General features: G+C 39.0%; 1 protein-coding gene across 1 annotated transcript in view; it reads left to right on the forward strand.

Moving 5' to 3' along the window:
* The window catches only part of MROH2B (maestro heat like repeat family member 2B), a 70262-nt gene that overhangs the window by 9950 nt on the left and 47564 nt on the right, over window positions 1–12748 (forward strand). Inside the window, exons 6-13 of the mRNA XM_032278866.1 lie at window positions 316–470; window positions 4463–4603; window positions 5309–5401; window positions 5490–5559; window positions 7255–7368; window positions 8269–8342; window positions 10510–10632; window positions 11984–12097. Coding sequence (XP_032134757.1) covers window positions 316–470; window positions 4463–4603; window positions 5309–5401; window positions 5490–5559; window positions 7255–7368; window positions 8269–8342; window positions 10510–10632; window positions 11984–12097 — 884 coding nt within the window. The remainder of the gene's footprint in view (window positions 1–315; window positions 471–4462; window positions 4604–5308; window positions 5402–5489; window positions 5560–7254; window positions 7369–8268; window positions 8343–10509; window positions 10633–11983; window positions 12098–12748) is intronic.

The raw sequence follows: 12748 nt of genomic DNA on the forward strand, positions 1-12748 counted from the left end.
AAGTGCTTGCACCAATTCACACTTCTACCACCAGTATGTGAGAATATCAGCTGCATCTTAGTCTTGTTAACACTTGCCATTGATTGTCTTAAATTTTAGACATTCTGGGTCGCATGTAGTAGTGTCTCGTTATGCTTTTAATTTGCGTTTCATTATTGTGGCTGAGCACTTTTTGTATGTGTATTTGATGCAGTCGTAAGATCATATAGAGACTACTACATATTTATTAATCATTGGCACTCTATTCTCAAATTATTTTATAGTCTGTCCATCTTTATATTTTTCTCAGTCTGTGGTTGTGTGTTTTAAATGCAGCCCTTGAGAAATTTAGCAAAGCCATTTACAAATATGTCAACCACTGGAGAGATTTTCCCTATCCCAGATTGGATGCCAACCGACTGTCTGACAAGATCTTCATGCTGTTCCGGTATATAATGGAGAAGTGGGCTCCGTTGGCCTCACCCATGCAGGTGAGTGGGCCTCAGGATGCCTCAGGCTGGATGTCCCTATATGCTGGTTGAAATTTCTCTTTTCTTTGTGACATGATAACTAGGCTCAGTTTTTTTGGAAACCATTGGTTGTATTTTATGAGATTTATCATTTTTTCTTTTTTCCATCTATTTCAAATTCCTACGTATTTATTCTTTCAGTTAATGTTTATTGAATCCCCATGACATGCCAAACACTGTTGCAGATGCTGAGGTTATAGCGGTGAATAAATAAACCAAAATCCCACACTCATGAAACTGACATTTCCATATGTAGAAAGAACAATAAATAAGATAAAATGAGTAAAAAAAGATATTTCACATTTTATATATTAAAGCTCATATTTGAGCTGAGTCACTAATTAGGAAAAATAGCAGTCCACAGATGCTTCTTGTGTCTATGAATATCATGATTAAATAAAATAGCATCTAAAGAATATACCTGGCTGCTCAAAATACTGCAGTGCCTTGTCCTTGTAGAGAATAGGTTACAAAATGCATTCACATGTATCTTGTTTTAAAAGTGTATTCCCTTCATCTTGCTTAATTACTACAGTTTTTTTTTTAGGCAGGCTAAATGACATCCCATTTAGGTCTCTTCATTGCTTTGTTTTAAAAGGTTGAACACTTAGCAACTCTCTCTAGTTTAGATTCTTTTCAACACTTGAAATTATTAAGGCATTTATTTTTTAACACCCTGGGGTAGTTAAATCGTTAACGACATAGAACTTTAAAAACACCCTGTAGAGAAGTATTTTCTTCAAGGCACCTGGAAAACAAATTGAATGCAACTGTTTAATGACTAGTCTCCTTGCTTCCCGCAGGAAGAGCCAGGCAAGTGAACAGAAGGAACACAAAGTGATAAGGGGGCACAGAGAGAGAAGCACTTAACTGCCCTGGTGAGCTGCAGCATTGGAACTGATCCTTGCAGCCCATGAAGCTGCTCGCCACAGGGAAGATGCATTCCCTACAGAGGGACTAAAACTTACTGAGGCAGCAGTTGAAAACGGGGTAGCATTAGGCCGGTCATGGTGGCTCATGCCTATAATCCCAGCACTTTGGGAGTCCAAGGCAGGCGGATCACAAGGTCAGGAGATCAAGGCCATCCTGGCCAACATGGTGAAACCCCATCTCTACTCAAAATACAAAAATTAGCTGGGTGTTGTGGCACGTGCCTGTAATCCCAGCTACTCAGGAGGCTGAGGCACAAGAATCACTTGAACCCAGGAGGCAGAGGTTGCAGTGAGCTGAGATAGTGCCACTGCACTTCAGCCTGGTGACAGAGCAAGACAGACAGAAAGAAAGGAGGAAAGGAAAGGGAAAAGAAAGAGAAAGGAAGGAAAGAAGGAAGGAAGGAAGAGAAAGAAAGAGAGAAAGAGAAAGAAAAAGAAAGACAGAAAGAAAGAGAGAAAGAGAGAGAAAGAAGAAAGAAAGAAAGAAAGAAAGAAAGAAAGAAGAAAGAAAGAAAGAAAGAAAGAAAGAGAAAGAAAGAAAGAAAGAAAGAAAGAAAGAAAGAAAGAAAGAAAGAAAGAAAGAAAGAAAGAAAAGGAAGGAAGGAAGGAAGGAAGGAAGGAAGGAAGGAAGGAAGGAAGGAAGGAAAGAGAAAAAAGAAAATGGGGTATCATGCACACCTGAGTGAGTGTGATGGGAGAAGGGGAAGGGAAGAGAGAAAAAAAGATATAAGGCAGAAAGAAATGAAGCCAGACAGATGGTCTTAGTGACATAATGAAGAGCCTGAGATGCCACATACAAGTTGGACTTATTTTTAATAAACAAGAAACCCTTGAAAGGTTCTAAGCAAGGATTTGAGTAACATAGTAGAAAAATCATTCTAATATCAACATTAAAGATAGAGGGGTATGGGGCGGATTAAGATAAGACTATCTGCTAGGAGGCTATACAAATATTCCAGTTCATAAATGGTGAACAGATCAGTTGACATAGTGTTCATGGAACTGATCAGAGGAGTCAGATGCTGAAGAATAGAATAACCAGAATGAATCGAATGCTTATTTCAATGGAGGCACCTGGGATGGTTTCCTAGGTTTCTGACTCAGGTGATCTTGAGATCATCAATTTAAATGAGAAGGAATTACAAATGTGGGACAGTACAAAATGGGTTTGATGTAGACATTTTGAATTTAACACCTATGGTACAGCCAAGTGGAGATATTAGTAGGTTTGAGGATATTCAGGTTAGGAGTTAAAAAGGAAAAGCAAAAACTGGACATATAGACTTGAGTATCATCATTGCATAAGTGACAACCAAATAAGTGGATTTAGATAGAGTTGTTTAAAGAGAGTATACACAGTGGGAAAGCGCCAAAAGTAGAGCTCTGGAAGGCATCAATATCAAGGGGAAAGCAAAGGAGAAGAACTCATGACGGAGAATAGGGAATGTGCTAAGAGCATAGGAGAGTCAAGTAGAATGCAGTCTTAGAAGCTTAGAAAGGAGAAGTTTTCAAGAAAGAAGCAAAGATCTACTGTCCTGAGTGGTGTGGCACTCAAAAAAAATCTTCACAAGTGTCCATTACTTGGAAATGTGTAGTGGAAGAACCACCCAACTAAAACACAGTCTTTAATGAAATAAATGACAGTTGCCATTAGCCACTAAGTTTTGAGATGAATTTGTTGTAAAATTTAGTTGGTACAAAAAATTTATCAAACATTAGATAGAAAAGGCAGAATAGAGAACTCTGTAAGAACGTCAATTTTTAAGAAATTAAAATTCATAGAAAAAATAGGAAAAAGTCAAATAAATAAAACATATACCAAAATACACCAGTAAGTCAAATAAATAAAAAATATACTAAAATATACCAAACAGTGTTTACCGTGGGCATTATGGTACTATCTCTTCTTCATCATCATAACATTTGTGATTTCTACATTTTTATAATTAGAATTTATCACAGTTATGTATTTCATACCCTGGAAGTTGTTGATTTTCCACACAGAATGGTAGCGAGATTATAGTGGATTGAGAGGTGAATGGGAGGTTAGAAGTAGAGATAGCAAATAAAGACCTTACCTTCTGCCAGGCGCGGTGGCTCACACCTGTAATCCCAGCACTTTGGGAGGCCGAGGCGGGCGGATCACGAGGTCAGGAGCTCAAGACCATCCTTTCAAACATGGTGAAACCCTGTCTCTACTAAAATACAAAAAATTAGCTATGCGCGGTGGTGTGCCCTCATATCCCCAGCTACTCGGGAGGCTGAGGCAGGGTAATTGCTTGAATCCAAAAGGTGGAAATTGCAGTGAGCCGAGATCACGCCACTGCACTCCAGCCTGCGCTACAGAGACTCCATCTCAAAAAAAAAAAAAGAGAGAGACCATACCTTCAAAAAGCTTTGCTCCAAGGGCAGGAAAGAGAAACAGAATCACGTGGGGGTAATAGCTGGGATCAAAGTGAGGTAGAATCAAGGAAGATCCTTCGAGATGAGGTAAATTCTAGATTGCTTAATATACTGAAAGAAAGCGACTGTTAGAAAGAGATTTAAAAAAATAAGAGAGTTCCATCTCAAAAAAATAAAATAAAATCTGGTTTTACAAAAATTAGCCAGGCGTGGTGGTGGGCGCCTGTAATCCCAGCTACTGGGGAGGCTGAGGCAGGAGAATTGCTTGAACCTGGGAGGCAGAGGCTGCAGTGAGCTGAGATCGTACCACTGCACTCCACCCTAGGCAACAGAGACTCTGTTTCAAAAAACTACCATAAAATAAAAAAATAGGAGAGAAGGGCAAGTATTGAAATGAGTATCAGTATAAATACAGGTATAAAGACAAATATAGCTATGTCCCATGCAGTGATCTTAACCTGAATATTTTTTAAAGATTTTAAAGAATTTAAAGAACTATTTCTTGGCTGAAAGCAATGAGGCAAGTTTTGAGGCATACCTAAAGCTCTTAGTACTCTGAAAACATATGAAAAGCATTAAGGAAGTTTCAGAAATGATATTTGTTTGCTGCCTATACAGACTTTGAGCATCGTGAAGGCCCACGGGCCCACAGTGAGTCTGCTGCTGCATCGGGAAGACTTCTGTGAATACGCCCTGGGCCAGGTGCCCTGGCTCCTGAATCAATATAAAGACAAAGAGATTGATTTCCATGTCACTCAGGTAGGAGCCATACCCTAAAGGAACTGAATCAGAGAACACAAATGCAACCCACCCAGAGGCTATTAAGTCTTAAACTAGCCTAAGTAGCTTAATTTCTTTTTGGGCAGCTGAATTTAAATATCTCTGGAGGAATGTGAGGTAAGAAAAAGATTGTATCACTGGGTGGTGGGAACTTCAGAGAGAGATTAAGAATGTTCATTCTGGGCCTGGCTCACTGGCTCATGACTGCAATCCCAGCATTTTGGAAGGCCCAGGCAGGTGCATCACTTGAGGTCAGGAGTTCAAGACTAGACTGGCCAATATGATGAAACCACGTCTCTACTAAAAATGCAAAAATTAGCTGGGCGTGATGGCATATGCTCATATTCCCAGCTACCCAGGAGGCTGAGGCAGGAGAATCATTCAAACCCAGGAGACGGAGGTTGCAGTGAGCCAGGACGGTGCCATTGCACTCCAGCCTGGGCTATGGAATGAGACTCCATCTCAAAAAAAAAAAAAAAAAATTTATAAAAAGTATGTTCATTCCAAGTTGCTAAGGCACTGAACACGGTGGAAGGGGCCAGAATCATTCAAAAAAATTTGTAAGTGCAGGAAGGTGAGGAGCTTGTTTTTCCTCTCAAAACACGATTATTTATTTGCCTTCCACATCCTGTGCAGCTGCTTCACTGGCAGCCTCCAACTAACCTGTGGGCGTTTCCACTTTAGAGCCTAAAACAAATACTGACTGCAGCGGTTCTTTATGACATTGGCCTTCCAAGGAGCTTAAGAAGATCCATCTTTATCAATTTACTCCAGCAGGTAAGAGCACCATGCTGTCAACTCTGATTTTTAATTTCAGTCCTTTTTCTGATTTTCACATCTACCACTGATTTCCACCCCCATTCAGATCTGCCGAGCTCCAGAGCCTCCAGTAAAGGAAAATGAAATGGAAGCTTCAAGCTGTTTTCTCATTCTAGGTAGGATCATCATCCAGAAGGCTTTTAATAAAAATGTCCCCAAGTGATGATGATGACAATGGTAAAAGGTGGGCAAAGGTCACATTAACTACTTTCACACACATAGTTTTTTTAACTCTCAGTTTTCTGTGCCTGCCCCTCTCCCCACAAGTTCCTCCTAGGAACTTGTGGGGTGTATTTTACCAGGCATATTTTACCAGAAGAATGGCCAATCATGTCAGGGCGCCCAGGACTGGGCTAGGTCCAGGGAGATAAAATTTTCAGTTCTCAAACCAGGGAAGTCCCAGGAAAACTGGGGTGAATTGACAACCCTAAAAATAGGAAATTCCTTTTTTTTTTTTTTTGGTATTTGAGATTATTTGAATCTGTATCACATCCAAAGTCACCCTTTTTTCTTTCTGGTCTTCTGTTAGTCTCTACAACTCTCTTTAACCATCAGTCACTCTGTCTCTCTCACCCTCCTTCACTCTCTTTTTCTTCTTGACCTTACATTACAACTCCATCCATCGCCGGATTAGAACGCCTGATGTGGGATGCGTGCGAGGCACCAACATCCCAGGGTCAGAATACAAAACTATGCTCCCATATAGTCCCTGAGAAGGAGGGACAGCAGCAATCCAATGCCTCCTGAACCCCTGCACTCCCCCAAACACATCACTTCTACCTCCTTGCATATCTTTCTGTCATGTGTATGCATACCTTTCTACTTCTCTCCTGACTAGACCCTCTGCCTCTGTACTTTCCTCTTCTCCCTGACCCCTACCTACCTAATTCACTTTGCCCCTGATACTGTCTTTTTTCTTTTTCTCTTTCTTTCTTTCTTTTTTTTTTTTTTTGAGATGGAGTCTTGCTGTTGCCAGGCTGGAATGCAGTGGCATGATCTCAGCACACTGCAACCTCCACCTCCCAGGTTCAAGCAATTCTCCTGCCTCAGCCTTACGAGTAGCCAGACAGGTGCGCACCACCATGCCCAGCTAATTTTTTGTATTTTAGTAGAGACGGGGTTTCACCATGTTGGCCAGGATGGTCTCAATCTCCGGACCTTGTGATCCCCCCACCTCAGCTTCCCAAAGTGCTGGGATTACAGGCGTGAGCCACCGCACCCAGCCACCCCTGATACTTTCTAGAATAAATCACTGTCCCCCAGCCAGGCCTCTTTTCACCCCTCCCTGCTTCAACCCCTGCAGCTCTCACAGCTGGGAAGCATCACTGCCATTTCTTCCTCCATCTTCACATGGTGTTACTGTGCCCTGGATCTCGACTCCTTTTCCTATAAGGACACCAGTCATATTAAAGTCAGGCCCACTCTAATGACCTTCTTAACTTCATTATATCTGCAAAGACCTTCATTTCTAAATAAGGTCACATTCACAGGTATGAACAGAAGTGGCCTAGGCATAGCAAGCTCTCTTAGGAACGAACCAACCTGGGGTGAGTTGACAAGACTAAAAATAGGAAGTTCCTTTTTAAAAAAAAATTGTTTAAAATAATTTGATTTTATTGTGTCCATGCTTCTTTAGTACCACAGAATTTAGTATCTGTGATACTAAATAAGCATGGACACAATAAAATCAAATTACCAAGTGAAGAGTGCCTTGAATAATCTTCCTGGTGAATTTCCCTCTTCCCATTCACAAGTACTTCACCTAGGATGAAAATGAGTTCTTACAACCCTAGTATTTTTTGAACCTGCAGCCCAGTCCACTCCTGCAGAGCTGATGGAATTTTTTGATGAACAAATAAGAAGTAATAATGAAGCCATTCGAATGGGAATCTTGACTTTGTTAAGATCGGCTGTCAATGCTGAGGGTAAGCAAGAGAGTTGAAGCCAACGTGGTTTATTTCATGCCAAGAAGCAGACTGAAGTCTATGCACTCTCTAATACTATCCTACGTCTTTTGGATGCTTATATAACATCATGTGCAAATGATACACTGTCTTCTCGGTCTTCTACAATCTACCGTCCCTTTCAATAGGCATTTTTAGTTACTTCTCTTCTTTCGTAATATGTATGGATACACCCAGTTGAGAATGATGAGTAGAATTTTTGAGAATCAAAGTTAGAAGTTAGAAGCTCTTATAGGTTGATTAAATGGTCCAATAACAAGGGGTGGGTGGGAGGGAGTGTACGATTCTCTAGCGATTGATACATTTCGAAAAAAGCAGAATTTAATGAACTGTCATATTTTATTAATTCCAGGAAGCACGTATTTTCATAACATTGAGTGCATCTTACAATTGAATGCATCTTTAATTGTAATTAGCCACTATTTTTTTGGTACAATATGAAATAATGGTGCATCATAAGATTGGTGAATCTTAGATTTGCTAAAATACAAGAATTCATTTTTGCATAGTATAATATAGTTTTTTATTATTCAGTTAGCACTCTGATTTACTGAAGAATCAGCAGATGAATATGAAGCAGTCTCACAATATTTAGATCTGATCCATCAGGGATGGTATAGTGAATCCACTATGGAACCTAACATTTTAAACAAAATAAAACAAATGTAATAAGAAACAGAGCACTGGACATCATTAAAGATTTGGAAACAAAGAGGATGGGAGGGAATTGAAAAAAAGTAACTTGTTAAAGACAAGAGACTTGGCAATTATGTGCCATAATCCTAATAGCTTTTCATCAACCCTAGAGCATACTGTGCTTCTATTGAGTCAGGCCTCTCAATTTCTCCCTCTGTCTTTCAGAGCCCAGGTTGAGGAATCACATCATTTCAATAGAAAGAACAGTCAAAATTGTCATGAGTGATCTCAGTACAAAAGTAAGATAATTAATAGAAACTGTTATTTTGTCAATAGTAGTTTTAGGAATAAATGAAATGATTTTGATTCTTTAAGGATCTGCTTATGAGACTATTTCATAAAGAGCTCTGTGACCAATTCCATTTTTAAAAGAATTCCATCTTTTCCAAAAAGATAAACTTCATTAAAGTAGAGGCCTAAAGTACACACAGCTAAAGGACATCTCAGTGAAAAGAAGATTTTTGCTCATTTAAAATAATTGTAGGAAATCAGTGAATTCACACGAGTAGACTAAGAGCAAAGAGTCTTTACCTCACTATGCCAATATACTTCAGATAATTTTAAATTACTTGTTAATTAAAGATAATGTATCTTCATCCAGAAAATAATCCCTAAACCTTGTTCTCAGCATAGACATCCTACTTTCCAACCAGGCACCACCTAGACCAAGTTGTACACATAATAATTTGCTCAATATTTCTGATTATTTGATTAAAATGTTCTAAGGTGCAGTGGCTCACACCTGTAATCCCAGCACTTTAGAAGGCACAGGCGGGTGGATCATTTGAGACCAGCCTGGTCAACCTGGTGAAACCCCATCTCTACTAAAAATACAAAAATTAGCCAGGTGTGGTAGCTCATGCCTATAGTCCTAGCTATTCAGGAGGCTGAGGCACAAGAATCACTTGAGCCCGGGAGGTGGAGGTTGCAGTGAGCCCAGATTGCACCACTGCACTCCAGTCTGGATGACAGAGTAAGACTCTGTCTTAAAAAAAAAAAAAAAAATGTTCTAGTTAGAAGTTATAGAACTTATACTAGGGGGAAAAAATCAAGAAACGTTATCAATTTTATTATATTTTTTAAATATCACATTTTATTTGGAATAAAATGCTAGACAGATGCCAATTAAGAGGAATAAATTCCTTTAAGAAGCTTCGATTGCCAGTGACTAAGTTTAAAGTAGCAAAAGCTTTGCAATAAAAGCAATAGAGTGATTATACAAAAACAACCTGGCTTGTAACTGACGAAGCCAAAAGATTACAAGAAGAGTTTGGGATAGAATAAAGATCTTTAAGGAAGGCCAGCTCCCCAGGCAAAAACAGAGAAAAGGTGTACCTCTTCTCTAGGTAGACTCCTCAGTGCCTTAATGCTAATTGTTTTGGCCACCATGTAACTCGGCTTCCCTGTTCAAAATGAGTTTTTTTCTTCCCACTCTCTTTTAAAAGACCTAGTCACTAAGGGATTCGTTCTTAGATTTCTATTCTCCAGAGAAGCAACCTAATAAACAAATTAAAACCAAATTATGACATATATTATAATTTAAGTTCATAAAAATTCACTCTAATTTCTGGGGCCAGATATATTTCAGAACTGACAATTTTCCAGATTTTAGAAAAACATTACTCTGACAGTATCCCACAATCAAAATTCATGACTATTTCTGCAAGAAAATGTATGCATATCCACACAACATAGATTAAGATTACAAATAGCTTAAAAACAGGTCAGTTTGGGTTTTGCCACCAAATGAGTTGGCACTAAATTTAAGAAACAAGATTCCAGTTTTCATAGTTGCTTGGACTTTGAAATTGTGAATAAACAGTTGTGGACCTGTAGTTCAATACGCTATCTTTCATTGAGTATTTTAGAAGTGAAGCAGTGTTTTAGCCCAAAGTTACCCAACAATTCATAATACACAGTGATAGACAATATGTCTTTGGGAGCCAAGGAGAAAGATTTTGGCTAAAGAGAGCCTTTCTGGTGGCTCATAACCTATCAGTCACTTTCTGCTCCGTCTATTTATGCAGGTTGAGCATCCCTAACCCAAAGGAAATCTGATATGCTTCAAAATCGAAAACTTTTTGAGCACCAATATGACACTCAAAGGTCATGCTCAAAGAAAATGCTCATTGTAGCATTTCAGAATTCAGATTTTCAGATTACGAATGCTCAACCAGTAAGTATAATGCAAACATTTCAAAATCTGAAAAAATCCAAAATTCGAACACTTCTGATCCCAAGCAATTTGGATAAGGATTACTCAACCTGTAATAATATTATTCAATTTATGCTCCTTTTTGGAAAACGTTCCCACTTAATTATCCTTAAGATTATAAAATAAAAAAAGGTAAATTTTCCTTCTGCAAAACATAGTAAAATGTTACTATTGCATTGTTCTTACTCTAGGTAAGAAATTCTATTCTTCTCCTCATCCAAAGCATGTGTGAAAAGTCCTATATTGAAGCTCGGGAAGGATGGCCATTGATCGAATATATCTTCTCCCAGCTTGTGACATCGAGTAGGAATCTGGTATGCAGAGGTTACAGTTCTGAGCGATGCACTGTAAAAAGTACAGTCCACTCAACTATGTTTATTTTTTAAATGACTAGGGTCCTGAATCTGTCACAAGAGTACAGTTAAAAAAAAATGATTTTTTTAAAAATTAAAAATGACTGGAGTTCAATGAAATAACTGATTTTGAAGTAATATTTTAGTCATCACTTTTTTTGATAATTTTTACAGCCTCTAGTTTTCTCGGTTCTTTTTTTGCTAAAATAACCTCTAACTTATAATAAATACAAAATAGGTTAAATCAGTTTTCCCTAAGTTAACCTCACCATAAAAGGCTTGGATTGGGGTTGTCTGGAGAGGGGCACAGAGACTGAATTTCTTCACAGAAAGCAAAAGAGATATCAATACTTGCTGCAATGATGTCTTACTTCATTCAGGCTTCTATAGCGAAATACTATGGAGCAGTGAAGTAAATTCTATGGTGTGCATTTCTAAAATAGCACACTTCTGAAATCATAAATTTATTAGGGTTCTAACCCTTTACTGTACACAAACAGAAATCTGTTATATAAATGAGAAAAAGTTGTATGCTGATGGAACATGCTTCTAAAATCCTTTAAAAACATACTCACTATATATAAAGGAAAATAACATAAAATCGTGATTTATAAACAGCATGTATTCATTTCCCACAGTTCAAGATGTGGGGAAGTCCAAGGTTGTCTAGTGAGTGCCTGCTTCCTACCAGATGGTGCCTTCTCACTGCGTCCTCACATGGTAGAAGGGACTAGCTAGCTCTCCAGAGTCTTCTATATAAGGGCATGAATTCCAAACATTAGGGCCTTTCTCTTATGACCTAGTTACCTTCCAAGGATCACACCTCCTAATATCATCACCTTGGGGGTTAGGATTTCAACATATGAATTTTGGGAAAACACAAACATTCAGACCACAGCAACTGAGGTCAGCTTTCTTTGGATAAATAGGCTGAAAAACATGTGCTTATGATCTCAGTGACTTTAGCAAATTAGTCACCACTGAAATCACGGTTCACTCCACAAAGAAACATACATTGAAAAATTTGCCCTGAAGAAAATCGCAAAGGCCTGAGAAAGGGAGGGGATATCTGCAGTCAAAAGAGCCTCACAATTTTTGTTTCTCTATTTTAGCAAGGGGTGTGTTTTCCAACAAATTCCTCCAAGGGGCCCTTTCAAACAGGGATTAGATGCTGAAGGCCCAAGTTCCATGAGCCCCTTAAATTGAGTGACTACATCCTCTACTCCAGAGTATAAGAACATACCCAAGGAAGGTTAGAGGGAACCACCCTTAGGAGTCATTAACAAGTCATCTTGTTTGATCTTTCTTAAAGGAGAAAAGAGTGAAAACTAACTTTCTTGAGAATGAAAAGGAAGAGGAATCTGTCCGAGAAACAAGCCTTGAGGTCTTAAAAACCCTGGACCCACTGGTCATTGGAATGCCTCAGGTAAGGGATCTTTTGTCACCACTTATAGTTACTTTGGTCACCTTCTTAAAGCCCAGCATGTGTAGGAATAAAGACAAGAGTTTGTGCTCCATATGTCATCAGCTTTCTGATGCTCTGACTAGAGGAAGTGTATTGCAACACTGTGACCAGCACATAGTGGTCCCTCAAAAACAGATGTTGAATTAATTAACATAAAGAATTTTACATCTAAATAGTTCATGACAATTTATATATATAATATTAACATATTATTTCTCTTCTTCCTCTAGTACATCCAGAAATATTAAGCAATGAGTAGTGGTGTTTTTTGTTTGTTTTTTGTTTTTGAAATGGAGTCTAGATCTGTCACCCAGGCTGGAGTGCAGTGGCATAACCTTGGCTCACTACAACCTCCACCTCCTGGGTTCGAGTGATTCTCCTGCCTCAGCCTCCTGAGTAGCTGGGATTACAGGTGGGATTACCACACCCAGCTATTTTTTTGAATTTTTAGTAGAGACGGGGTTTCCCTGTGTTGGCCAGGCTGGTCTCGAACTCCTGACCTCATGATCCACCCACCTCAGCCTCCCAAAGTGCTGGAATTACAAGCATGAGCCACCATTCCCAGCCATGAGTAGTAGTTTTAAAGCAACCAATGCCAAACTTCCCCTATTC

This window comes from Sapajus apella, unplaced genomic scaffold (assembly GCF_009761245.1).
Source record: "Sapajus apella isolate SASKATOON/1434 unplaced genomic scaffold, GSC_monkey_1.0 scaffold11, whole genome shotgun sequence".
NCBI lineage: Eukaryota > Metazoa > Chordata > Mammalia > Primates > Cebidae > Sapajus > Sapajus apella.